The sequence below is a fragment of the Vulpes lagopus genome, chromosome 13, assembly GCF_018345385.1.
Source record: "Vulpes lagopus strain Blue_001 chromosome 13, ASM1834538v1, whole genome shotgun sequence".
NCBI classification, from domain to species: Eukaryota; Metazoa; Chordata; class Mammalia; order Carnivora; family Canidae; genus Vulpes; species Vulpes lagopus.
In genome coordinates this window covers 20,899,931-20,927,836 of record NC_054836.1, presented here as the reverse complement: position 1 = coordinate 20,927,836, position 27,906 = coordinate 20,899,931, and the positions used below count along the sequence as shown (strand labels likewise).

Here is a 27,906-nt window from a genome sequence, read left to right as displayed (position 1 = left end):
CAAGCAAGGGCTTGGATTTTTGTTTTATGGGGGATACCCTTCCTCCAAGGCAAGTGCCCCTAAGGGATTGCTCTGTGGAGCTCCAACTTCATTTGCGTTTAACAATGCTGTAGGGTACATAGGATTCATACCACAGGCAACTTCTATAATTACTATGCTTTAAAATGGATTATTTCATTTTCACTTGAAACTGACCTAAGGATTAACGTATTACAATAATTACATGATTTGCGGTAAAGGAAATGGGTTTTGGCTTCAGGAGGAGACTGTTGAAAGCAGGCCCCACTCTTTCAAGTGCATCCACTGGTTTTAGCTCCTATAGGATGTGAGGGTTTGGCTTTTAGGAACTGTGTTCCATTAGGCAAGTATCTCTTTTAACCAGGATGCTCTTATGTGTAGGGGAAAACAAACCCACCTGTGGAGTTGAGAGCATGTCCAGGCTCCAGGAACACATTTTGCCATCAGTAGAGACAGTGATGAGGTTATGGGCATTCTGGGTCCCAACAACATTTACACAGTACACGGGATGCTGCAAAAACGTAAACATGGAGGATCAGACGCGATCCAGGAGGAAATGCTTACATTGGAGTGTCAAACACATTACTCTAAAACGAGGATTAAAGAGTGACATAATCCTACAATAATACAAGCCTCAGGTCATTTGCCACTTTTGATTTGAACCCGATTGCTTTCTAAAAGCTCTGGCAGGCACACGTAGTAGTGGAAATACTTACCAAGCTTCACCTTGCTCCGTCAGAGGCAGTCCACCGGAGCTGAAGGAAGCTGCAGCAAATGATGATTGATGGAGCAGAAGCAGCACATAGCTTGGCTTCTAAGCTCACCATGAGTGATGAAAAAAGACAGCTTTCAAACGAGGAGAACTATTGACTTTTGGAACGAGTATGTGTTACTAAATCTGGAGTTTAGTGCATTGTAGTCACAGTGCCAAACATTTGTTAACATTCTTTATATAAAGTGGTTAATATTCATCAGCCTCTTTAATTTGAGGGAGGGATACTAGTGGGGGGACTTACTGGCATGATGCACCTCATGAGATAAAATTAGGTTCTTTTATGTCACTGCAAAATCTAGGATAATGATAGATTTATTTTTCAAAATATCATTTGGGTTACTATGGAGGCTTCGATTTGGCCAGGGCCTGGAGGAAGGTCATTTCTACATCCAGGGAAGCATAGACAATCTGATGCTCTAACCTCCTGTCATAACTCTAGAAGGCTATCCCACTCTGTAGAATCCTAAGCGGTAGGCTAAAATCATTTGCAGCTGCACATTAAATACTAAATGGAAGGTTAGCATAAGCAGAACCTAACAGTCCTGTGGGTTAGATTTTAGGCAGCTTAGCCATCATGGGCCAAACCACAAGTGAGTTGGTGCTTCTCTGTGCAAATAGCTGACAGTCTAAGTCTTACTCTTGATGAGTTACTGTCCATAATACCTAGCCACAATGACAATGAAACAATCTTTAATATTGGAAAGTTGATATTATATAAAGGATGGTTCCCAAACTATTATTATCATATAAACTCCTGGTCAGAAGGAACTGTAATCATCATCTAGGGCAGCTGCTCATCCGTCTCCACTGAGAGGTGGTCCAAAGTCTGCTGAAGCACCTTTCTAAAGGGTAGCCAGATTTTGTACTGATTCTCGGGGAGTTCTTCCTTCCACCACTGGGGATAAGGAAAGCTCAAGGAGATACTTTTAGTACTGTGCCCTCTGGGATTATACAGATCAAGTCCAAACAATATTTATAGATGGTTATTATATCACGCCTCTCCCCGAGTCCTATCTTACTCAGACTACTCAGACTGATCCTCTCCAATTCCTTCACTGGTTCTTGAGTACCTGGCTTTTAGGTTTTCAATACCCTCCTCATCCTGGTCACTCCCTTTTGAATACATTATATTTTATCTAAGTTCGTCTTACAGCAAAGTTCTGAGAATGAAACACAACTGTAGACCTATATGCCGACCAACAGAATAGAGAAATCTAGGATGTGTTGAATTTTTACTTCTGTGTGATAAAAAGTACACCCGTATTCACATATGCTAAGATTACATTGGCTTTTTTGGCAGTTGCATCAGTTCTTTTCCCGGTGCCGATGGACAGCCAAGTAAACCCCTAAGTGTTTTTCACACCATGTTCCTATAGAAACTTTGAGTCAGCCTTAGTGGATATGGACAGTGGGGAGTACAGCAGGGGTCTGAAACTCAATGCCATCCTGATCAGGTCTCCAAATTTCAAGAGGACTGACTGGTTGTGGGATTGTGGACAATGGTTTTTCCCAGGCCTCCGGTGTATGCAGAACCTGTAGCAGTGAGTAATGAAACTCAAGGCCCCAGCCACACGGCATTCAAAGCTCTGCATCCAAATCAAGTGTGAGAATTGATGGAACAGATTCTCACCTAAAAACAGCAGACGGTAAAACTGAAGAATGGGAAAGCAAGGTCTGAACCTTGTTGTGAGCCTGAAATCCACCTAGTGTTTTTCAGCAAGAGTTCAGTGGGGTTTCTTTGTTAACTTCCAAGCATCAAAACAAAGCACCAAAATTCTAGTGGATTGGGACTCCTAAGGGTGGTTGCAGGAGGGAAAGGAAAGCATCTAGAAGAATGTATAGAGCCAAATGCCTAGAAAAAGAATGTGCGTGGTAGCCTTTCCTGGCTTTAATCAGTACTACTGGCCTGTGCTTTCATGAGTAATAAAACTTGGCTTAAAAGAAAAGAGAGAGATGTAAAGAAACCAGAACAGAAGCAGACACGTGGGAATGCCTACACACACACACACACACACACACACACACACGGGCGTACACAACTCTCCTTAATGGAAAGGAAAAAGCAACGCCACAGCTCATTTTTCCAGTATACATGCCAGATTGTTTTTATTTATTTAAGGAATAAACTTACTGTGTGGCAGAAGGGTTTTGCTTTAATTAGGATTTCCTGTTGTCCCAAATGCATATGTGTGGTGGGTGTGAAAGGAAATTAGTAATCTGTGGTGGGCCTCATTTTCCTTAACCACTTTTGATCCTGGTACCAATCAGCCAGGCATTAGTAGAAGTTGAAAGGCAGTCACAAAATTAACTGTGCCCTTTTAGCTATGGACTCAACAAAATGCAGCAAAAGAGGGTAAAAAACATTTTATTTTCAAACAGAAATACGTTACTGTTTGATAATAATAGTATTTTAGTTGTGATGACCATATCCTAAGTTACTTGACAAAGAAAGCTTAAGTCTTTGAAAGAGCTCCTGGATTTGGATTTCCCCCCAAAACTTACTGCTCTAACATTTGGATTTACAATTCTTGAAATTTCACCAGAGATGCTCAGAAACACACCAGATAAGCGCATCCAGCCAAGAAGTGGTTTCACACTACTTGAGCAAACACCTGCATCAAACCGTCTTCTCCTGGGTCACAATTTTCTGTTATTAGTTTGGAGAAATGGGGTAGGCAAGAGCAATTTTCCAAGATTCCCAAGAAGTAGTTTCACCTGCATATGTCTTAGGCCCAAGTCAATCAGAATTAAGGTTGACTTGGTATTTGTCATTTCCCATTGTCAGTCTTACAAGGGTGGAAGAATTTTCCTCTTCATGGTCTTAGCTAAATCAGCTAGCAGTCCTTTTTTAAAGCTAGAATGGTTTTGAGGCCAGCAGATGGAACAAATGAGGCAACCACATTAAGGAAATTGAAACAATAGTAGAGCTGTATCCTTGGGCATAATTTGGGCATTTCAGAGAAAGAACATCAGTTACTCTGAATGTCAAGGTAGCAAGGATTGATGGAGACATGCCTGTCTTCTCATTCCTCCTTAACAACTGCTAAACACACCTGTCATTCTCTTAAAGGAAATGACAGAGTAGTTGTCTTATGAACACTATACTGAACCTCTTCTGCTAAATTGTGGGTAATGGTTTTGAGATGTTGACTTTTAACCCCAGGGATTATATTGTCACTGTAGACTTTACCGTTGAGACTTACAACCATGCATTCCAGAATTTAAAGCCATAGCACTCCCTCAAATCACAGATGGAAAAGGACCGTTGGCAAAAATCCCATATACCATCCCTAGACACAAAATGCTTACTCTCCTTGGCCTGCTTGAAAATATGAGTTGTCATGTTATAATGGAAACACAAAGGGTTTCTTTACAATAATTTCACAGATACCTCTGTCAAAGTTTCTCCCTGTGTCCTTTTTTTTTTAGTTTTAATCCATTCCCACCTCTCCAATGGACTTTGGTGTATCCAGAGAGCTCCTTTCTATATGCTAAAACTTGTAGATCATTAAGAGATTTCTCTAAACCCAGTGTTTCCTTCACCTACTTTTCACTTGGCTTTATTTTGGTCAGTCAGGATACAATCACTATAAATCACATGTTTCTCACTTGGAGTTATTGACCACATGTGTACTTGTTGTCAGTTATCCCCTTTCAGGGCTTGGGTGGCTGGAAGAGAAATGACAAAGTCAACTTACAGTGTGTGCAGCAGCTGACAAGGGTGTCCTCTGTACTGGCGTCCTTCGATGACTGCGATTATCCCACAGGACAATCTGGCCTGAGTAAGTACCACCAACCACCAAGTTGGGATGGAAACGAGCGAAGCACACTGACATCACAGATGACTGGGAGGAGAAAGGGGAGAAACGAGTACTGTGAAATGGTTGGAGAAGGCTTGTTTCTTCCTGGAGAGAAAACAGTTCATCACATCAACTCAACACATCCTGGAAAACACAAAGCAATTGTTAAATGCATAGTTAGTAGAATATTTTCTACGTAGACACAGACTTTTCCCTTGAGGGGTTGGTCAATGGTTACCCTTTAGAACTTGAGATTGGATATCCTGGCCACGTCTTCAAATAGGCATAAAACCTATCTTATGTGCATCATGGTCTTGTGGTATGTAAAGCTTGGTTTGTGGACATTTCCCATTTATCAATGAAATTGCATCAGAATTAATACGAATTCTCCAATAAAGTCTTAACAAAGCAATTCTTTACTTTGAGGGCAGGGCCACATCAAGTTATACTATATACAGTGTTGGCAAAGCTTCAAGGACCTTGAGACATGGTGCTTTTTTTGGTTTTTTGTTTTCAACTTAATGTAGACTTCTAGGAAGTATACTGACCTCAGACTGATCCAACTGGTTCCTTTTCAAATTCCCCCACCTCCCATGGGCATTCTCCTGACCTTGATCCTGCCCACTTCAGACAATCCTTAATGTTATTCTTTGCCTATTTTAACAAACAGTCAGTGGTAGATTTCAGTCCAGCTCTACCAGGCCTGTCATAGCATCATGAATGTGGTTTCTGAAATTCCACAAAAGACTACTGGGCACTACATTTTATAGGAAATTACTTAGAACCATGATACAGTTAAAATCGGATAAGTTGGCCATTCCACATTTTCAAAAAAGTCCATTTTGATTCCCATAGTGCCTCCATGTTTATATGTAAGCAATTGTTTTCAATAAATACATGTCATCCTTTCACTTAAATTCAATGAATGACCTTACATGTAAGAAAGGCATTGTACCAGGCATTACGGGAACACAAAGGTAGTCACTGCCCTTAATAAACTCGGGCCCTGATAAGGGAAACAAAAAAGCATGCATGCTGATGAACAGAGCTGCATATGCTGCTAGTCCAAGACTTCTTATGAAAAAGAAAAAGACACCTCTCTGCACAGACACAGTCCTGTGGGGAGGTGCATGCCTTGGCGAGTGGAAAGGAAGGTGGATCTTTGTCTTCACTTGTTCCTTGGGTTTGACATCTTTGTGCAGGGCACGACGTGCACGCACAAAGAGCAGCCTTGAATGTGATGCATGCCATGACTAAAGCATAGTAGCATGTGTGCGTGCATGTGTGTCTTTGTGTGTGTGATGGAGGTGGTGGGAAAGATTAGTTTTAGCTAGGGAAGGGGAGAAAAGAGGAAAGTAGAAAGAGGGGATGGTTAGAAAGACCTCATGAATGGCAGTGTTTCATTCCTTTAAGTACATGTGGAACACTCAGCAAATGGAGAGGAAAAGAAAGAGACATTCCTGAGAGATGGGATAATAGGAAGAAAGACTGGAGGCTGGTGAGCAGCCCAAACTGGCAGTCTGGTTTGGTTGGAAAGCAGCTTGCATGGAAGAGGCAGGTAGCAGGGATTGTGGCTACAGAGGTCACCTGGGTCAGACAAAAGAGGGCCTTGACTGGCAGGTACTGTTTGAATTTTTTCTGTGGGCGGTAGTGAGAAATCACAGCTTTCTGAGGAGAAACGTCAGAGGATCAAAGGTTGTAACTGATAGGCCAGCAAAGTAAAAAAAGTGATTGAAAAAAAAATTATGATCTCTTCCTGACTGGGAAGCTAAATGTCCATGCCTAAAAAAGATCAGATTTACTATCAGCCTAAGTCTTCCTTGTCGGAAAGAGCCTCAGATATGTTGAGGTAGAAGAAAGAATGCAGACTATTTTTCAATGTCATGTTTTCCTAGTTTGAATGATTTTCAGTTCCAATTCCTTGAACACGATTAGATGGAGAACATGCTTGTGCCCCAATCTGGTTTTCATAAAGTTCAAGAATAACTCTCAATAATGATACTGAATTAAAGAAAAAGAAAATAATGCTGGTCAGCTTCTTGTTTTACACATCCCACAGAAGCGATTCTTAGTTTTCAACTGATGAAATTCTTATGTTGCTTGAGCTATGTTGGAAACATTTTCTTTAAAGCTTCAGAAAGACTTAAAATTATCCAGGTGGTATCAACAATTGAATTTACCAAAGCTCCAATCAATATAGATAAAGGAATGTCATTAAACTTGAAAAATCCAGAATTCAACCACTTGATTGCTTCTGTGTTTCAGCAAATCCCAGCAAATACCACTCCAAACCTTGCACAGTTGTTAAGAGACAAACTAGAGAAAAATAAACAGTGGAGGTACTCCTACAAAACTTAAACATATAGTTGTTGATCACCTAGAATCCAACTCCACAAAGTGAGAACACTGTCTAATTCTGATATTTTCATTCATTACTGTTCATTATTCATCAAACACAGAGCACCCACTGAGTACTAATGACACCATTTCAAAAAAACGTTTAAATGTGACAAATGCCCCCACTCTTGAATTCCGAATTCGATTTGCATTTGATAAAAAGTCAAATTCATGCTAAGACAGAGTCACAGTACCTTAGAGCCCCAGAATTCTACCACCAAAGTTGACTTTGTTTTGCTGCAAACCAAAACATGAGGAGAAAGAACAGACACACTTGTTTTTATTTTATATTTGAAAGATTAGAAATGGAAGAGTAGTTATGTGATTATCAATTTCGTTTATATTTTAAACTGCATACATTAATTATAACATGTATTCTATGTGGCATAGAATATAAAAGTTCAAAACAGTTCTCCAGGGTGTGCCTCATTTGACATACTATCATTCATATGGAAACACTAAGGCAGTATGATCTCAATTATCTAGATGTAAAGTCTAAAATTTTAGTCATCTCTCGAGATGTTTTTAAGTATCCTGATGTTTCATGTAATGGTGGCAAACATTTGGATGATTGACTGAATTTTTTATTTTTCATCCAAATGTTTAGGTTCCTTCAGTCATATGGGAACAGTCCCTCAATTAGAGAGAAAACTCTTCTTCTACTTTGGAAAGTCTGCATCAACTCCTAGAAGTAGTCTTAGAAAACCCCTGAGATCTGCTGTTCATATAGCTACTGATCTAGTTGTTGTTGCCAATTGTCGTGGAATTTATTGACTGTCAGCATAAGCAGCAAAGGATGATATCACCCTGTCAGTTGCATCGATTTGGTAAAGAGTAAAATAGCATTCCCCCAAAATTGATTGACACTACTAAAATATGTGAGGTTTTTTTTTGTTGTTCTCATTTGCACAGTACATTTTCTGAAGATATAATCTATGAAAAACATTATTAATAATGGTAGTTTAAAAAATTTCATCACTTTTCTAGGCATTTAAAATTCTGAAGCTGAGCCCCTGGGTGGCTCAACATCTGCCTTTGGCCCAGGACGTGATCCTGGAGTCCCGGGATCGAGTCCCGCTGCGGGCTCCCTGCGTGGAGCCTGCTTCTCCCTCTGCCTGTGTCTCTGCCTCTCTCTCCCTGTGTCTCTCATTAATAAACAAATAAAATAAAAAAATAAAATTCTGAAGCTAATTCACTTATTTAGGGTTGTAATGCAACATTATTAAATTATATGACTAATACAATTGAGACAAGCAAAGTTACTCAGAACCAAGAAGCTTCCCTACCTCGTTTTTCTTAGCTTTATAAGAATATATATTTCTTTTTTTAAAAAAAAATATTTATTTATTTATTTATTTATTTATTTATTTATTTATTTATTCGTGATAGACATAGAGAGAGAGAGGCAGAGACACAGGCAGAGGGAGAAGCAGGCTCCATGCAGGGAGCCTGACGTGGGACTCGATCCCAGGACTCCAGGATCACGCCCTGGGCCAAAGGCAGGCGCCAAACCACTGAGCAACCCAGGGATTGCCAAGAATATATATTTCTAAATATATTTCTGGGAGTTTTAACTTTTTACTTATTTTATTTTATTCCTTGAAATATAAGAGCATTAGATTTATTTTGAGAAATAACATAAGGCTGGGATGCCTAGGTGGCTCAGTGGTTAAGTATCTGCCTTCAGCTCAGGGCATGACCCCAGGATCCAGGATTGAGTTCCGCATCAGGCTTCTTACAGGGAGCCTACTTCTCCCTCTGCCTATGTCTCTGCCTCTCTCTCTGTGTGTCTCTCATAAATAAATAAATAAAATATTTAAAAAATAACGTACGGCCTTTAAACATTCAAATCAAGTACTTTACATGAGTGGAAAAATAATGATAAAGTTGATGAGAATTTCTGGACAGGGTTAGTCTAATCTTAGTGTAAGTTTTTCTGACACCACAGTTGAATGTCCTTACAAGGTTAGTGAGTTCATTGATATGGCCCAGAAATATGATTAACTCATCCATTAAAAGCTTGATGTAAAGCCAGTGAGTCAGACCAGCTATATTCTGACACCAGCAACCCAGACAGTATTACATGGGGAATGACCATTTCCAAGAGGATGAACACTACCTTTTGATTATTCGTGTATTATAGTTCCATCATATCAGGACAAGCAAGGTTTTGAGACTATGTTTGGAGAATCAGGGCACCTCTATGGAGAATTTCTGGTGTCCTTCCCAGACACAGCAGCCTGGATGCTCCTGAGGAAACTTTGTTTATTTTTTAATCTTGAGCAGTCTGCTTAGTTACTGGCTGTCCCTGCAAAGGCAGCCCTCCCCCTTATTCCTATGGCCACATGTCCATTTGCACACAAGCTGACCCACTAGACAGGGTTCCACACTCTCATCATCTATTTCAAGAAAAGGTAGTTTATTTTCCCCCTTTCACAGGGTGAATTCAGAAACAAGACGGGTGGAGACTGCTTTTAAGGTCTCCTTTCACTCACTGCACATCACCGCATTCAATTGCAGTCGGCCCCAATCCCTCTTTCAGTGGCTGTGGGAGCTGTTTTCTATTTTATAGAGCTAATCCTGGCCAGTTTAGGGACGGTACTTCCCCTTAACCACAGACCCAGATGCCCAGGGCAAAGAGCCTGTGGTCATTGCTGGCTGGGCAGCTTGCCCCTTATGTTCACATTTGATATGGTTGCCCGAGTCCTTTTGTGTGTGGCACCCTGCCCACTCCCCAGCCACTGTGCCTGGGTGGGAGGGTAGAGGGGTCCTGCATTTAACAGTATCTCCTATTTCAGTACCATCTCTTCTGGGGAGAGGCTGGTCCCAAGAGGGAATGGCCATATTGTTGCCATATGCTCTTTAATGGTGGCTGACATTTTATTTGCCTAAAAGCAAATGCTTAACTGTCAGAGGGCTGTGAGGCAGACAGATCAGATGCTTCTGGCTACTAGTGAGCTAGAATATATTTCTGCAAGTACCTAAGAAACCCACAAAGATATTTCTTTTGTTAATGGAAACACATGTAATTGGAGAACACTGCTGTCGAAAACCCCTCTTATAGGCAATCATGTAGCACCAGGCATCTGACAATGTGGAAGGTGTGAAGGTGGTAAAGCCAAGACATGAGTCATGGGTCGGGCACTTCACTTTAATTGAGATGAAGGAAAGAGTCTTTTTTTCTTTCAGAGCTCTCTTTTCTTCCACCTAAGCCTCTATCCCAGGGTGCACAGTCATTCTTCTAAACTCTAAGAGTGTCCATCTCCTGAAAATTATCACTCCATCAGTAAGTGTGCCCAGGAGTGCCCAGGAGCAAAGACTGAATGAGCTGGCTTGCTACCTCTTAACTCAGTTTGTGTTAAAAATATTTAAAGCATCTGATTCTAAAATTCGATCTCCCAAAGATTAGAAACACTCATGATGATCCTCTTTCTTATAATCCCTTAGAATTTTCATACCTTTCAGTAGTGAGATGCTATTGTGTGGCGAGAGACAGATCTGGACTGGGCTGAGAATACAAAAGTTAGTGCACAAACCAGAATGAGATGCCACTTCTCACCTACGAGTATGGCTATAATTTAAAAATGTCTGCATATCAACTATACCTCAATAAAGGGGATGTGGATAAAGGGGGGTAAAATACCAAGTGTTGGTGAGGATATGGAGAAATGGGAACACTCATACAATGCCAGTGGGAAGTGACATAAGGCAGCCACTCTAGACAACAGTGTGGCAGTTCCTGAACAAGTTAAACACACAGTTAACATATGATCCAGGAATTCCACTCTGAGGTATACACCCAAGATAACTGAAAACATATGACAACACAGAAACTTGTACGTGAATGTTCATAGCAGCGTTATTCATTAGAGTCAAACAGTGGAAATAACCCAAACATCCACCAACTGAGGAATAGATAAACAAAATGTGGTAAAGCCATACCATGGAACAGAAATTCATAAATAAAAAAGAAACACAGTACTGAGACATGCTATAGCATAGATGAGCCTTGAAAATATGCTAAGTCACAAAGGCCACATATTGTATGCCTCCGTTTATAGGAAATGTCCAGAATAGGCAAATCCATAGGAGAAGAACAAATTCGAGGTTGCTTATGGTGGAGATCAGGGGAACAATGAAGAAATGACTACTAATGAGCATAAGGTTTACTTTGGGGGTGATAAAAACATTCTGGAATTATATAGTGGTGATGGTTGTGCAACTCTGTGAATATACTAAAGAACACTGAATTCTATCCCTTAAAAGGGTGAATTTTACCTCAATTTTAAAAAATTTTAGTGAGCAGACACTTTCTGATAGTGGAGCTCACCAACCTTATTTCTTATCTTCAGGACAACTGTCTGGACTATTGTGATCACTCTTTCTTCGAACAAAATTATTCAATTCTCTTTACTTCCCCCTGAACTTCTTCAATTTCTACTCCCTGAGAGCCCTGAGGTGGAAAGGGAGAAACGGACACACGTGAAGCCCCTAGAGCTGACTTACTACACTGACACACCTACCAGTTGTGTGAATCCTCTCAGACTTAATTTTTTTTGCCCATTTTCAGATTATTTATTTTAAAAGACTGTGGTGAAATACACATGAAATTTACTAACATAATAGTTTTTTAGGTGTCCCGTTCAGCGGCACTAAGTGCTTTGACACTATTGTGCAACCAGCACCACTATCCACCTCAGAACATTCTCACCTCCCCCAGCTGAAATTCCATATCCACTAAACACTAGTTCCCCATTCCCATCCTCCTCCCAGCCCCTGGGAACCACCATTCTACTCTAGGAACCCCATGGAAATGGAATAGTCTGGTATTTGCCCTTTCATGACTGGTGTATCTCACTCAGCACAATGTCCTAAAGCTGTTAGTATGCCCATGTAATAATACTCCAAGTGCTGCTACATCCACGTCACAGCAGGTACCAAAATTTCCTTCCTTTTTAAGGCTGAATGATATTCCATTGTGTGTTTATACCAGTTTGTTTGTCTAGTCATCTGTCCATGGACGTATGAGTTGCTTTCACCTTTTGGCTCTCTTGAGTCATGTAACTTTGAATATGAGTGGGTACAAATATTTCGTTAGGATCCTGCTTTCAGTTATTTTGGGTATATACTTGTTAGTGGAATTGCTAGATCATGTTCTACTTTTCATTTTTTAAACCTGTCCTACTGTTTTCTATAGCGGCTGCATCATTGTACATTCCTACCAGCAATGCACAAAGGTTCTGATTTCTCCACATCCTCGACCTGTGTTCTGTTTTGTTCCTTCTAGTAGCCATCCTACCTGGAGGAAGGTATCTAAGCCAGAATTCTCCATTCAAAACAAAAGCATAATACTTCTTGCCCTGCTTACAAACAGGTCATTTTCTTTGCCTCCATTCTTTGGGGCTGTTGGAAGATTTGAAGTTAGTAATGCAGTTTACAGACTGATAAACAATATGCCCCCATATAGAGTTAGAAGTGACTATTTTGTGATTTGAAGAAATATTTCCAGACCAAAGTCCTGATGACTCCTCATTTTGCTCAACAAATCTTTCCTTTAAAAAAAAAAAAAGATTTATTTATTTGAGAAAGAGAGAGAGAGTAGCGAGGTGGCAGGGGCAGAGGGAGAGGGAGAAGCAGACTCCTGACATGGGGACATGCGGCTTGATCCCAGGACCCTGGAATCATGACCCAGGCAAAAGGCAGACACCCAACCCACTGAGCCACCCAGGTACCCTCAACAAATTCTTCCTAAATAACTCTTACAGTAATTCTTGGCTCTACCTTGATAATCTGGGTTGACAAACTGTCTCCTTAGAAGCATTACTGCACCTTTTGCTACATGGTTTAACTCTTTGGAGTCTTTATTTTTGATAATGCTTGCCTCCTGTCTGGGATGTTAACTCTTCCATTTCACAGATCCTCATGGCTGATTAGAGTTCCTGTTGTTGGTGGCAATTCCACATCCTGACATCTAATGACTGGATAAAGAGGGAGAGAAGGAAGAGGAAAACTAGTGCAATATTAGCACCAGAGATGACTGTGGCAAAAGACTGGGTTTATGTCACATTGTTGTTCCTATGCACACTCATAGGGCAAGCACTGGAAATTTGGGGACTTAAGGTTCTAAATCACAGTTGGTAATGCCTTTAGTGCAAGTACTTCTGAATACAATAAAATTCCAGGGCAATGGGATAATTTGCATACTATTCCCCAAAAGTTTTCTGAAATGGGATTTAAAAAATTTTTTTTAAAGATTTACTTATTTGAGAGAGAGAGACAGCAATGGAGCTATTAGGAAAGAGCATGAGCAGGGAGGAGAGAGAGAAGCAGACTTCCCACTGAGTGGGGAGCCCAATGTGGGCTCGATTCAAGGACCTTGAGATCATGACCCAAGCTCAAGGCAGATGCTTAACCAACTGAACCACTCAGGTGCCCTGGGATTTTTTTTCTTTTCTTTTCTTTTTTTTTTTTTTTTTTACCATATTTCACATCTTAAATCAGTGCTGGGAACCTACTTATATGTGATGTGACTTTATATCTAATTATTACCTGTTCATCATTCACCTGTGTCATCCACATGGGTGTGTGGACCTCTGAGGCTGTTTTCTAAATCATTGTTACTCCAAGTTTGCCAGTGCTTTAGGATCATCTGAGGAACTTTAAAAAATTTCTCATGCTCAAGGGACACCCCATACCAATTAAATCAGAATTTCTGGGGGTAGGAAATTCCCATGTGCAGTCAAGTGAAAAGTACAGTTTTAAATCAGTGTTTCTCAAACTTATCTGAATACAAGAAGGACTTAGAGAGTTTATTAAAAACTCTATTGTACACTTTATTCTTTGATCCCAGCCTGGAACTCCTGAATCAGGATTTCAAAGAGGCCCAGTGATCTGTGGATTTAACAAGCACCCAGGGTCTTACTGAATTATCATTGAGAAATCTGGAGAACCCAATTCTAAAACAATGAATTAGTAGAATATAACCCAAAGTCACAGTGGGATCCATTTCCTTTGGTATCAATGTATGTCATCCCTGGGATGTTTCCTTTATGGGTCACATGCTCTGGTCACAACCTGCCCAACTGAGACATATGTGATCCCATAAATGTTCTTCTGCTACAAGCCATTGCTGAATTCCCCTCAATTTTATTTGCTAGTTTTTACATTTACCCTTGCTTCCTCTCCCTTTCTCAATGACTGGGCTCTTAAAAAAAGATTAATAAAAAGGGCAGTAAAGGTTTGGTCCCCAACTTCCCTTCAGCAACACTCTTTGTGTTGACCCTGAACATCTGAAAGTTTTCGTGTTTATTATTTTTTAATAAGATTTTATTTATTTATTCATGATAGACATAGAGAGAGAGAGAGAGAGAGACAGAGAGAGAGACAGAGACAGAGAGGCAGAAACACAGGCAGAGGGAGAAGCAGGCTCCATGCAGGGAGCCCGATGCGGGACTCGATCCTTGGTCTCTAGGATCACGTCCTGGGCCAAAGGCAGGTGCTGAACCACTGAGCCACCCAGGGATCCCCTTCTCGTTTATTATTAAGGGATAATGAATATTAGCATTGTCACACCACATTACATGGTTATTCGCTTGTTGGGGGGTGTTCCAAAAGTTTTGAGCACCTACTGAGTGCCAAACGTGTGGTATATATTTTGCTATATGAGTCCCAGTGGGTAATTTTGCCTTCATTATTCCAAATTAGGAAACCCAGGCATGGGCAAGTAAAGCCACTGACTTGGATCAACTGAATATTAGGTGGCAAAGCCCAGATTTGAACTACAGCCTGGCTGATTTAGAAGCCAATATGCCGTGAAAGTTTGCATCAATTGAATACCAGGTGTATTTTCTCTTTGAGATACCCAAGGCCCCTCCTGAGTCCACACCTCTGACTTCATATTGTGGTGCTGGTAATCACTGAGCTTCATTCAGCCCCACAGGGCAGAGAAGGCTTTTGGGCTCCCTGCCCACTATGATGGCCTTGGCATTGACTCTCCAACCCCTCTCCAGTTGGGACTTCTGTTGCTGGTGTTTAGATTGATCACCTGCCTCAGCTCTTAGTCTACCAGTTGTGACAGGTGACAACAGAGCTAATTAGCACCAATTGTGGTGATATTTACCATGAGGTGGGTACTTCCTGCTGCGAACTGATTGAGACCAATTAATCATTCCATAGGAGTCTACTGAACAGCGAGCAGCTGGGAACTGACTGTGTCACTACTGACAAGCTCTGCATTTATTGTCACCACTTTGGGAGGAAATGTTTTGTTTTCATCTTGCTACTATGCAGCCAAACCAAAAATGCCAATCCAATACAACAAATTCTGCTTAAATAAGTGTTTATCCCCCCTCCCAAATAATTATGTGAATTATTAATTATTGTAGAAAGGAAGAATGTTCCTGCATGCTTTAGTAAACAAGACCAACCTGACAGCAAGGTAGAGAATCTTGGCAAAAATTCTTTGAAATGCAAAGCCATCCTTAGAAAGTAATGGCCTCAGACTGTCAAGTCAACCACACAAAGCACTGGAAACTCTCCTTGTGCCAGGTGTCAGACTGGATAGGACCCACCCTGTATTACACAACAGAACTTGGAAATTCCTCCTTCTTTGTAAAAGGAAATTTCGGGTTTTTTTGTTTTGTTTTTTAAAGATTTTATGTATTTATTCATGAGAGACACAGAGAGAGAAAGAGGCAGAGACACAGGCAGAGGCAGGAGCAGGCTCCACGCAGGGAGCCCGATGCAGGACTTGATCCCAGGACTCCAGGACCATGCCCTGGGCTGAAGGCAGGCACTAAACCACTGAGCCACCCAGAGATCCCCTGGAAAGTTCGTTTTTTACAAACTTTGCTTATAAATGGAAAAGTGGCTCCCACTCCTATTTAGGTTGTCAGAACTAATTAGAGTTCTATAGAGAAATCAGCACAAATTTGTATTTTATTTCTTCATAAACTTCTTGTAAGTTTTAGATTTGCAGAAAAGTAGTTAAGATAGTACCATTCCCATACACCTCACCGTTTTCCCTACTGTTAACATCTTCCCTATTGTTACATTCCTGTAGTATGTTTGTCACAACTAATAAACCAATATTGATACATTATTACCAAAAGCCTTCTTAGGTTGACCCAATGTTCTTTTCCTGCTCCAGTATGTCATCCAGGAGACCAAATGACACTGAGTCATCTTGTCTCCCTGGGTTTCTCTAGACTGTGACAGCTTCTCAGACTTCTATTGTTTGTGATGATTGCCAAAATCTTTTTAGGTCTTGCAAGTATTTGGACAAAAAAAGAAACCCAAGAGTTTGAGGTCAGTTGGTGAAAGGGTTATAACTAACATGCACACACATAGTCCATTTTTATAAATTTGCTTATTCTAAAAACTTTACTACGGATAAAGCAAGGTGAGGACACACCATCATACCTGGCAATAATGCTCATGAAACATGTTCAGGTCAAAGGAGCTTTTCAGTACAGACTTGTAATCATTTTCCTACCACTTAGTGTGTCTTTTCCAGGAAAGAGGAAACCTAGGTTGCCTAGGCTGGATTAGGGATGTGGTGCAAGCAGAAAGTGAACTTTTGCTTCACCAAGAAGGACAAAAAGAATGGGAGTTGATGAATATATGGGTTACTTTCAATGTTAATAAGCACCATCCTTCTTCACATCAAATGTCTAAATCCTGCTTAATTAGAAAAAAACGGAAGTTGATATTTGGTCATGTCAAGTGTTGACATTCACCCCTTTGATTTATGTGAGGTATGAACTAAAGGGAGCAGATTACTTTATTCAAAAGAGAAGCAAAAGACTTCCAATTTGACAGGAAAAAGTGTAGGCAGCATTAACTTCAGTACTTGTTAAAACATGAAGGATTAATAGCAAAAAAATGGGAGGGAAGAATTGTGAATGTCTCCAGTTCAGTATCTTCAAAAATGTTTGCGGTTTCTGAGAATGGCTCACCCGACCACATGAAAGTGACGCTAAGGGATTCAGCCACACGACTTCTCTAAATCCAGAGCCGGGACTGCTCTACTTTTACCATCAAACCATCTTACTTGAAGTGTGGCCACAAATTAAATTTATTTTTTATTGAAAAAGTACTAAGTCCTTACAAAGGGGGCAAACACAGCATTCAGAAATACGGGTCTTCCCCCACCCCCCACAACCTTGACAGAGTCAGCCACGTAAAAGAAGGGTCAGCTTCTTAGTCTATGAATTCTTCCTTGGTTACATAAAAAAGTAACAAGTATTCAAGTATCAGGTATTCTTTTTTATAAATATAATAGTAAACAGGCGAATCAGATTCAGAATTGTTCTATTGGCAGGATGTCTAAAAACAATTGCATGATAGATATGTCTTGCTTTGTAGGCAACTTCTTTCTGAATTTGTAAGGTCTGGATTCTGTGCTTGAGATAGAAAGAGGAAGAAAGTGCAGTCTCCCTGAGAATGTCACTCAATAACCCCCTGCTGATAAAGTAAATCTCCATTTGGGGGATCCACCCAAAGAATCATGGAATATCCCACATTAGGTTATTACCAAGCCACTTAGGTCAGAAATTATAGGCGGGCCATTAAAAAAAAACAACAAACAAACTTAAAGTGTTCCACCTATGCATATGCTTTTCACATGGTTTTTTTGATTTACTGTGGTGGTTTCACCAGCTGTGATGGTGCATGGAATCAGTTGGGTCATTCTAAATTTAGCAGGAAAATCAAAGAATTTTGCAAAAATAGGTCTTTTCTCATATTAAAACTATATGGTAAATATAGATCTTGGAAAAAAATGGGAAGTGAGGTCCTACATGTAGCCAAGAAGCAATGTGGTACAAAAGCAGAAGCAGGCTTTGTCTCTTTTTATCTGCCTGGAATTACTTAGATATGCTTATGCCTAAGGCACAGAGATGAACCAGATGACCTCTTGGACTGTGTCTAGCTTGGTGGTTCTATTGATAAACTACTACTTTGAAGTACTGAGAAGGACCAAAAAAACCGGGTTTAAGTGCTTGCTAAAAGATGGATGCAAGAGACAAGGGTGAACTGACTTTTGTGATTGTCACCCAACCCAAGGTCCACCCAGCCCCCAATTTCCACACCAACACTTTTTCTACTGAAGTTTCTTTGATGTTTAACAAGAGACCCAAAGACTGAGAGTGACTAGAATATGGAAAGGGGTGGAAATCTGTCCCAGTTGTTCATTTCTAAGTGGAAAGAAGTCCCCTCTTAACATAACATGTAGGTATACTTGGAAGATCAGAGGATAAATAGGTATCAAATTCCCCAGTGTTGAACCTGAGCTGGTTTTTAAAAGAAGGACAAAATAATAAACAAACTAAGAGACAAACAAAACTACGTATAAAAATTCCTTTGGGATCAAATGGTTAAATTTATAGTACTTCAGGGATTTTTCTGTCTTTTTTTTGTCCCCTAGGGGAAAACTCCACCTCATAAGACTCAGAATGTACAAATTAAAGGCCATTTACATGGAGTTTGAAGTTTCCAGTTTTGGAAAAAGAATGTGGAGCCATATGAAAGGCCATCCGTCAATAGAATGCTGTCTGAACCATGCCCTTCACTGAATGATATGGCTGATAGTGCTGGTCAGCTGGAAGAAATGTGATCGTAATTCCCAAACACATATGTTACAGTACACCCAATATGCATGCCAGTCAATTATCATAATGGAGTGAAATATATTGTCTTGTGCATACTTAAATAAAATTACACAAAGACAACATTTTTTCTCCTTCCCCCCCCCCACACAAAAAAATTGAAACAATTAAAAAATACTTTCTGTAAAGAATAGCAACAGTTTTTCATATAACCTGAATTTTGCTCATAGACTTGTGATGACAAGCATTTTATTTTTGGAACTGGGGGCTACTGAGATTTAGAGAGTAACCAGTGTACTCCAAGAGTTGGAAAAAGAAAGGTGTCCAATGTTCCTGAGAAAACAGGAACAATATGAAACCAGATGATGAAGAGTTAAGAAAAACTTCTCAGCCTGCTAATGAACTCCATCCTGCCCTGGTGAGACCACCCTCCTTTTTAAGTAAGAGGTAATTTAATATGCATCTAACTCCGTTGTGTTTGGGTTTCATCCAATCTAAGAGTATCAGTGTGATAAATTATAATGAATTGTCTGCTATACTTCACAAAGTGACTACAACAGACCTGAAAAACAAGATCCCTCAGCCTGATTTTCCAACTCCCTTAGAATACTTTTTGCCTTACTCCTGTCAGACCACTCAGAAATCTGAAAATGTCTTATAGCTCCCTCACACTGAAAGTTATGTGCTTCGAGCTCCATTTGATTAGATCCACAATTGTTGGCTGTCTCTATTAAATCAAGCCCCACACTTGAAAATGACACCAACTGTGAGACCAGCCAAATAATATAGCAAGAGAACTAACATGGCTCCTTTAGTTTCCAAAAGGTTTCTTTACATGTTAATTTCCTTTTGTAATCCACACTGTGTGCTGGGAAGTGGGTTAGTGAAATGGACTCCATTCCTATTTCAGACTTTGAAAAAGCAGCTGAATTGAGGCACCCTAGTGTCTACAGGGAAAATGGGCAGAGACTGGAAAGGGGGTCAGGAAACTCAAGTCCTAGCAGGGGCCTGTTGCTACAGCTGTGGGATTTGTGCATATGACTTAACTCCTTTAGAAGGATGGTTTCTTCATTTAGGTTAAGAACCACTGTCCTAGGGAAAAGGCCACCTTCTTTTCATTTAATGGCTTTAGGTAAGTCCAGCACCTCAGAATGCAAAAGCAAGACTGTTATTCTATAGTTGATCCATCCTAAAATCAATAGATTATCTGTCATAAATAAAAGCAATGGGTCTGGTATTAAGCTGTTCCCTGTGCTGGTGGGAGGACAGCAGCCTTTAGGGTGACACACAAAATTCATGTGGGAGGGGCAGGATGGGATTTTTTTTCCCCTTCTATTCACAGAATACAGATGTTGTCATGTAAAGATTCACGGGCTGGTAATCAAGACCAATTTTCTGTGTGAAAATCCTATTAATTCTTTCAGGCTTAATTTCCTCATAGGCAACATAATGGGATGTTGGACTTGTAAGCCTCACAAGGGCATGTGGTATGCTTTTCTTTTCTGCGTTGAACTTTGTGCCTAAGACAGTTCCTAAGAACTTGTAGGTATGTGCATTTCCTATTGCCGCTGTAACATTACCACACACTGATTGGCTTCAAGCAATACAAATTTATGACCATACACTTCTGGAGGTTAGGAGGACTGAAATTGAGGGGTGAGCAGGGCTGCATTCCTTCCTGGAAGCTTCAGGGGAGAATCAGTTTCCTTGCCTTCTTTCCAGGGTCTACAGGCTGGCCTCATTCCTTGGCTCAAGGCCACCTTCCACCTTCAAAGTACCAATGGCTGCTTGAGTCTTCCTTCTATCATATTGCTTTGATTCTGCTTCCATCATCACATTTCCTTCTGAGCCTGACTCTTCTGACTCCCTCTTTGACTTATTAGAACCCACCCTTGTAATTACGTTGGGTCCACCAAGATAAACTGGTATGATCTCCTTTTCTCAAGAGCCTTAATTTAATCACATCCACTAAACCCCTTTTGCCACATGAAGGGATATATCTTCAGGTTTCCTGTATTAGGAAGTAGACATGTTAGGGTGGCCATTATTCTGCTTACTACAGTGTTCAATAAACATTTGATATTTTGAGACAATGGTAAAGCAAATACTTAGAATTTTTTGTAAGGTTAGCTAATTCCCGTAGTTCATCACTAGCCTAAGTCATGGTCACATGTACACTGTACACTTCTTATCCCTCTCAAACATACAACCTTCATTCTCATTCAAGCTCATGTTCACCTGACCCTGTTTTAGCTTCAAAAATGCATGCTGGTTCTATTCTATTCTCTTTCATCTGGTAGACAGAATATAATCTGTTGTGACAGATTTTCCTGACCAAGGTAAGTGAATTGCTCACTGTCACATAGAGACAAAGATACAGCCAGAATAAAGATTTAAAACCCCCTTCCACTTCCCTTGCATCCCATCTCATATTAAACTCTTTTCTCCAATTACCATTTCAAGCAGGTCAACCAACAAAGAGAGGGTGGTAATCTTCAGGCAGGAGTAAAGATGCATGGACCATATTGTAATCTTACTGAAAACCCAAGCTTTGCTATGTGATTAACAAACTCCAAAATAAATCCTTCAAATCTAAGTCATGATCCCTGAACTATTCTCCCACTAGAGGTGCTACCACAATCAAGATGCATTTACCTTCTGTCAAAACTCTTTAAATTTGTCTCATGACATTAAAAACATGACAATAAGCTACTTCCAACTACCACCCAACCCTCCTCTCACCAGTGCAGGATGATTTTGGTGGGCAACCTATAGGAACTTTAGTGATGGACAATTATATATTTTCATCTTGAAGTTTTCCATTGTTCTGAAGCAACTGACCTTTTATGCATGTTAGTTTGTGTCACTTGGGCAAATTTCTCCCAGTTTTCAATCAAAACAATTATGGGAATCCTGTCTTATTGTTAGCTGTAGCATTCAGAAAGGGATGACAACCTATTGTATTTGTTCAATACCAGTTTTATTGACATATCATATATAACTGGTATCAAAGAGTAATTGGGAATAATTGTAAATTAATGGAACACTGTACTTAAGTGTGTTGACAGTAAGAGATAAGTAATGAAAACTAGACTGACATGCAATAACACTTCAGATTCTATAGCCCCAGGCATTCTCTTCTTTTAAATGTGGCAACCATACCGCATTATATCAGTGACAAAGTCCACAGATTTACTTACTGATTATTTTAAGTACAAACCAAATATCTCTATGGTCTAGAGGAAATAATTGCACAAGGCTCATAACATGTAAGTCCTCCCAAACAATTTTTCCTGCAGTTCTAGTAGGTTATGAAATATTTAGCACCTACTGTTTGCACACATAAATTTCCTAAGTTGGGTTTAACACAGCACACAGCTCTCACTAAAGAATGTGAATTTCTATTGGAAAATCTAGCTCAAAGGTAAACAAATATCTACTATGTATTTTTCCCCTTATTTAGTTCCATACTCTGAACATGAGCCTTAAAATGTAAAGAAACTGGGCAAATATATATATATATATATATATATATATATATATATATATATATATATATAAAATTAACAATATTTCATATCAAGAGGCAGGTCAAATACACACAAAATAAAGTTGAATTTCTAAATAACTATTTCTGGAGTCAGAAAATGCTGTAACTTGGCAGTGATAATGTCTTTCACATGGCAAATACAAAGTACTGTGGAAAGTTCCATCCATGTCTCAGTTGGCCAGCTCAAATGTAGAGGTGAAGGACGTTGTCAAAAGGCAAAACAAACAACCCCCCCCCCAACCCTACATCTTTTTAAGGCAATCAGATTAGGAAGGCAATAAGTGTTGCATTTTCCTATATAATTCGAATAACTACCTCACTTTTTCATCCCCCTTTCCAAAATGTAGACAAGGGCTATAGCTAGTTGCAAGTTGTCACACATCTGGAAGACTATTTTAAAACACATTCAAAATGTTTTGACTACATGATGCCAAGCATCTGGCAATACAAACTCCTCTAAGGTATTTTTCTTCTATAGAATGCAGTCTACGTAGAAAGTCATTGGGCCAGATTTTGAAATACATGTTTTATTCGCAGAATGACAAAAATACATATGCAAAGGTAAGGTTTTCCTTATGCTTTTGATTTAGGTAGAGTTAACTTAATGGTGTTAACAGAGTTGCCATTGATTCTTGCATTACTTGAACTACCATCTAGTTGTGCTCTCCCCCTGTCCCCAAAAGCCCTTCAGTGGCCTCTACTGGTCAGTTCCTCCCCAGGAACATTCTATCCCAGACGGACAGCATTCACTCACTTGTCTAAATAGTAACGGACTTTATTGGTTTCATTCCACAGCAAGGATGAGGGAAAGCAAGGTTTCTAGTTTTCCCGGTCTAATAGGAACCAGCCTTAGGAATACCTGTGGTTCACCAACCATCCCCAAACCATTTGCAGGATCTTGAGGTAGGAGGTAGGTATTCTTCATGTGAGGTCGCCTCCCTCCTAATGCAAGCTAGCTCATACTTCCAAAGGCTGTTTCCACAAACTAACCTAACTATCCCTATATCTCCACTCTGCTTTCAACTTTTCAGATGAAGTCTTAAGTCAGATGGCACCACTGGGGGGGGGGGGTCTTCTGGGTAAAATATGCACTAATTATTTCAGTTTTATAGCGTGCAATCTACTGCAGATAATTCACTCTTGCTCTTAACCTAAGAGAAGAGGGATAGATTCCTCATAGGTAGAATACAGACCATATTCATCATTGTGGCCTCAACACCTAAACAGGGTGCTAGGCACCCTGTTAAACTGTTCTGCATGAAATGCAATGTGCTCCAGTGTTGCAGGAAAGATCACTACATTCCAAACTTGAAATAAACTTAGCCCAGTAGTTGGGTTTGAGTCTAAGCAGTGTTCGCAATTTGGATAGTCACAAAGAGCAGACTCATGGGGTTGGCCAGAACTCTATTAGCATTAGGGTGCTATATAAACTATAAAGACCCAGGTGTTATGAACTTTGGAGACAATGGAGTACCAGCTTGCCTTATTTAGGCTTCCTTAACACAAAGAATATTCTCTTTGGGGAGAGAATCACTGTCTCCTTCATGGAACATGCCCTGACTGGCTTGTTCTGGAAGTTACCAGGCTATTCAGGGCTCTGGAATATGATCTGCAACAATGGATCCACAGCAATGAAAACCAGCATGTAGCTGTGAAGCTTGCTCCGGAGGTGAGTGAGGGCAAGCCCTTGGTATCTGATGGGGTGGGAGCAGAGGGGAAGGCTGCGGGGCTTAGCTGTGGGAGTCCCAGCAAGCTGCCTTTAGCATCACAGGTAGTCCTTGAAACCTTATTCGTGAACATACTTGTGACCTCCTCTGGGAGGGCCCGGAAAACAAGCAAGAGAATGTGAAGAGCCCAGAAATCTTAAATTGCAGATGAGATGAGAACTTTAGATGTATGATTTATACTGTTAACAAGACCTCATTAAACCAGTCTGATGTGGCCTAGGAAAACCAAGATTTGAGAAATAGATGGATTAACACACAGAAAGAGAGGAAATGAATTTGATGACATCAAGCAATATAATATTTTGCTTTTCTAGAATATATCTAATAGCATAAGGTATTGCTATTTCCCTTTTAAATATATTCTAAATCAAGCATTTGGAGCTGTTTTGTAATCCTGTGAGCTGAAAATATATCTAAGAAACATGTAGAAAATCTCCTAAAGGATTAATAGTTCCAAGGTGAAGAATATATTTTAACTCAGAATTCCTCAAGAAAACTCGTCATCTCTGTAGGTTTTACAAATAAAAGCAACTGCTGGCTAATATTTCTAACCTTTACTCAGTTTTCTGTCGATGAAAAATCAGAATCAGGGATTATTACTTTTGCAAAGAATGTTTAGACATCCCAGTGACATGATCACTATATAAAATATAATTCAAATGATCTCGGTTTAAACACTGACTTTGACAGTTAGTAAAATCATTTAATTTTCTACTATGGAAACTATTTTAATAATTTTAACCAATTTTAGATTATATCAATTCTTTGAGATGAAGTACGATGGAGAATCAAAATAATCTTGGTAAATTGAGCTCTATTGCAAAAATGATTTCCATTCTTCAGCACAGATATTAATGGATAACCTTTCGAGGGCCTCTTCCTTGAATTTCTTCTTCTTCTACCTCTCCCATCTCCCACAGCTCAAAGAAAACCTAGCTCATGAAAACAGACTTACTTAATGATCCCCTTCCCTCTGCTTTCTCCCATTCTCTTTCATTCACATTCCCAACTTTGCATCTCTCTTCTCATTTTCCTTTTTTCTTTCCGGGGAATGACCACCTCAAAGGATTAATTCAGAACAGGCAGCAGAAAATGGTAACAAGAGTGGGCAAATCAGGATGTGGATTTAAAATCAAGAGGTATTTTAAAGGAGGAGAGTTACTCAAATTAAACATATGTTAAGAATATGGGTTTGTTGTTCATGGCATACCTGCTGCCTGCCATCCCACCCTCCTCGGAGCAGTGTTCAAGGGCAGAGCATTCCCTAGTGGAATAATAAATTGAGCGGCTTGAGTGAACATGGCTCTGGGCAGCCCGGCAAGCTTCCTGTCCTCTTGGTCTGGCTTCGCTGTTGGAACACAGGTGGTAGCCGAACTAGCTGAACTACTGAAATGGACTGTGGCCCCTTGGGCTCAGAGCCAGAGAGAAGAAACAGAATTCCAGCTCCAAGTAATCAAGCTTCGGGCACATAAACATTTGAATATTCAGTCCTAGCATTTATACTGAACTTTGTTTTAACTGATATTGCTTGTTTCCCAAGTCATCAGCATTCTGCCCCTGTTTCATGTAAACCAGGTAGCCAAAATCCATTGGGTCTTTTGAGAAATGGGCTGTACAGATGCTCAGAGTACTTCTCTTTGGGCTAACCTGCCACGACCCTGAGGATATGGCAAATTGTACTGTGTGGGTAAAAATGAAGAGCCTTACCCTATTTCTACACTTCCAATCTTCCCAGTGTATCACACTGTGCCATTCTCTGCTATCCCAAAATTTTGTGCTCAAATATTATTGATGAGAACCAGTCACACTGATGCTCATTACAGGGTGTCAGTACCAACTATGCAGAATAGCAGTGTATCTGCTCAGATGTATCCTTCCTCGCTTCAGAGGAGTTTTGAGGTTGAAAGCAGTAATTCATATATCTCTGACTTGAATGCACTATACTGATTGGCGAGATTCCACAGTCTTGGATCTCTTGGGATAAGGATCCATGATGTGGACATTAAGGAATCCATAAGGTTTTTGAGGGAAATATTTTTAATTTGGTTTTGCAATAAAATAGGTCCAAAAAAATTCAAGACCCCTTTTTCCCATTTGTTTTGATATTATTCCTAGGACACAGGAACTCCCTAACTAGCTGTGAAATTATGACAGAATAATGAAGGATACCTGGTCTCCCTTTATGTTGACTCAAAAGTAGTACTTTCTAACTAAATGAATAGTGTTGGAGAGCAAATGTCCTCAAGCATTTCACAAATGTCCATTTATGAAGTATAATGTACAAACAATAAAACCTTTTTAACTCTTCATTAAAACAATCAAGCCCCTGACATTCGATTACCAGTTCAAGTTATCACATAGTCTTGGTGCAAATATATTCTCATCTTTCTGGAATGATGTCCCAAATCAGTAGAGAACCTGATATATGAAAATTCCTATTTATACAAAAAAATAGTTTGGAGGATGTGATTATTCGCTTCTCAAAAAAAATTCATTTAGTTTTCAAGGTCTCCTCCAGTGAGCCATATTTGATTAAAGACTGGCCTTCTTTCTCGTTGTTGTCTGAATCTGTGATGTTCTTTAGAACTTGACTCAGATGTTCTGAGAAGCTATACAGCTTCAGTATAAAGACGGGAAAATCCAGTGAAACCCAGTTCCAAAATTGAGCAAGTCCTCAAAATTTGAGCAAACATATTCAAGAAGATATCATGAAACAGAGAAACAGCATGATCAGAAGTGTGGCTTGGGAGGAACGGGAGGGAGGGAGTCAGTAGACCACAGGTAGAACTTTCCTTCTACTGAACACTTTTCCCCAAAGTGAAGCCTTTTCATCAATTTTAGTGGCAATAGGTTGACACCAGCTGTTGCACCTTTAATGGAATGATGTCAAAGAAAGCCAGGTGAAGACAAAGATGCTGAGATGCATGAAGAAGGTGGGGGGGGGGGGCAGACAGTATTGTACTCATGTGCTCATTCCCACTCCCATGGAAACCCAAAGCCAGCTGCCTTGCTCAAGAGACTGTTTGTTCCCCTTGATATTCCAAGGTGACTTTGCCTCTGTCTGTGATGCATAATCTTTTAGGATGAAATGCCATTCTGCTGCAGGCACACTGGGAAACTGCAGCACTGGCCAGAGATGATGGGATGGTTTGCTCTGGGACAGGAGCAGGAACAAAGTTCAAGCAAGGCAAGATGATGACAGGGGAAGACAGAAAGGAGAAGAATTCAAGAGAATTCAGGAATTGAATAGGTGGTTGACCCAGAAAACCATGAAGTTTCCTCCAAACCCTGAGATTCTACAAGTTTATTTATATATTAAGAGGTTTAACGGAAGTAGTAACTCATAGATGAGAAACAATTTATACACACACACACACACACACACACAAATAAAAGGGAAAGCAAAAAATCTCTTTCTACTCCCCGTAGAGTAGGACACGGCTAAACTATCTTAAAATGGTCATTTGACTTAGCTGGGGATATGCTGTCATTGAAAAATGATTAGAAGATGAAATAAAAAAATAATCTCTGGTTACAAATATTAAATGGGTATGGATGCAGAACTATGGATCAGTAGTTAAGACTGGCCAATGGGGGGAAAAAAAAGACTGGCCAATGAAGTGTCTCTGTTGCTCAGATGAAATTCAATTAAATTTATGATGGAAATATCCATGAATCCACACAAAGTCCGTGCACAGGGTATGCCCTCTCCAGCATTTCTGTGTGTGTGTGTACGCATGTGCAGGTGTGCTACTGATGGAGTACATTTGCTTTGACTGCGGAGCTCTTTCCAGGCATTAAGAGTCACGATTCTAGTTTTTATACTTAGAAAATGCTCAAAATGTGTTTCTTCCTAGGGGAACTAAATATTGTGCCACTTTGAGAGTCAAGCCCTTTGAAGCCCATCAATTGTTGCTTGAAACCTTCTGATTCTATTTTCGTAGAACCTTTGTCTTGTATTTTCTGAAAGGCTTTGAGCTCTTACACAAACATTTTTCTTGTAGCAATTTTCACACAGTTGAATGCTTTTATT

The 27,906-nt window shown here is 40.0% G+C and overlaps 1 protein-coding gene across 5 annotated transcripts in view; it reads right to left on the bottom strand.

The window, feature by feature from the left end:
- Window positions 1-27,906, bottom strand: part of DYNC1I1 (dynein cytoplasmic 1 intermediate chain 1) — a 308,734-nt gene that overhangs the window by 64,462 nt on the left and 216,366 nt on the right. For all 5 annotated transcript variants that reach the window (XM_041727422.1, XM_041727417.1, XM_041727419.1 and 2 more), the window contains 2 exons: window positions 4,492-4,638; window positions 416-529 (listed from right to left, as the gene is read on the bottom strand). In XM_041727422.1, the coding sequence (XP_041583356.1) occupies window positions 416-529; window positions 4,492-4,638 (261 nt within the window). The remainder of the gene's footprint in view (window positions 1-415; window positions 530-4,491; window positions 4,639-27,906) is intronic.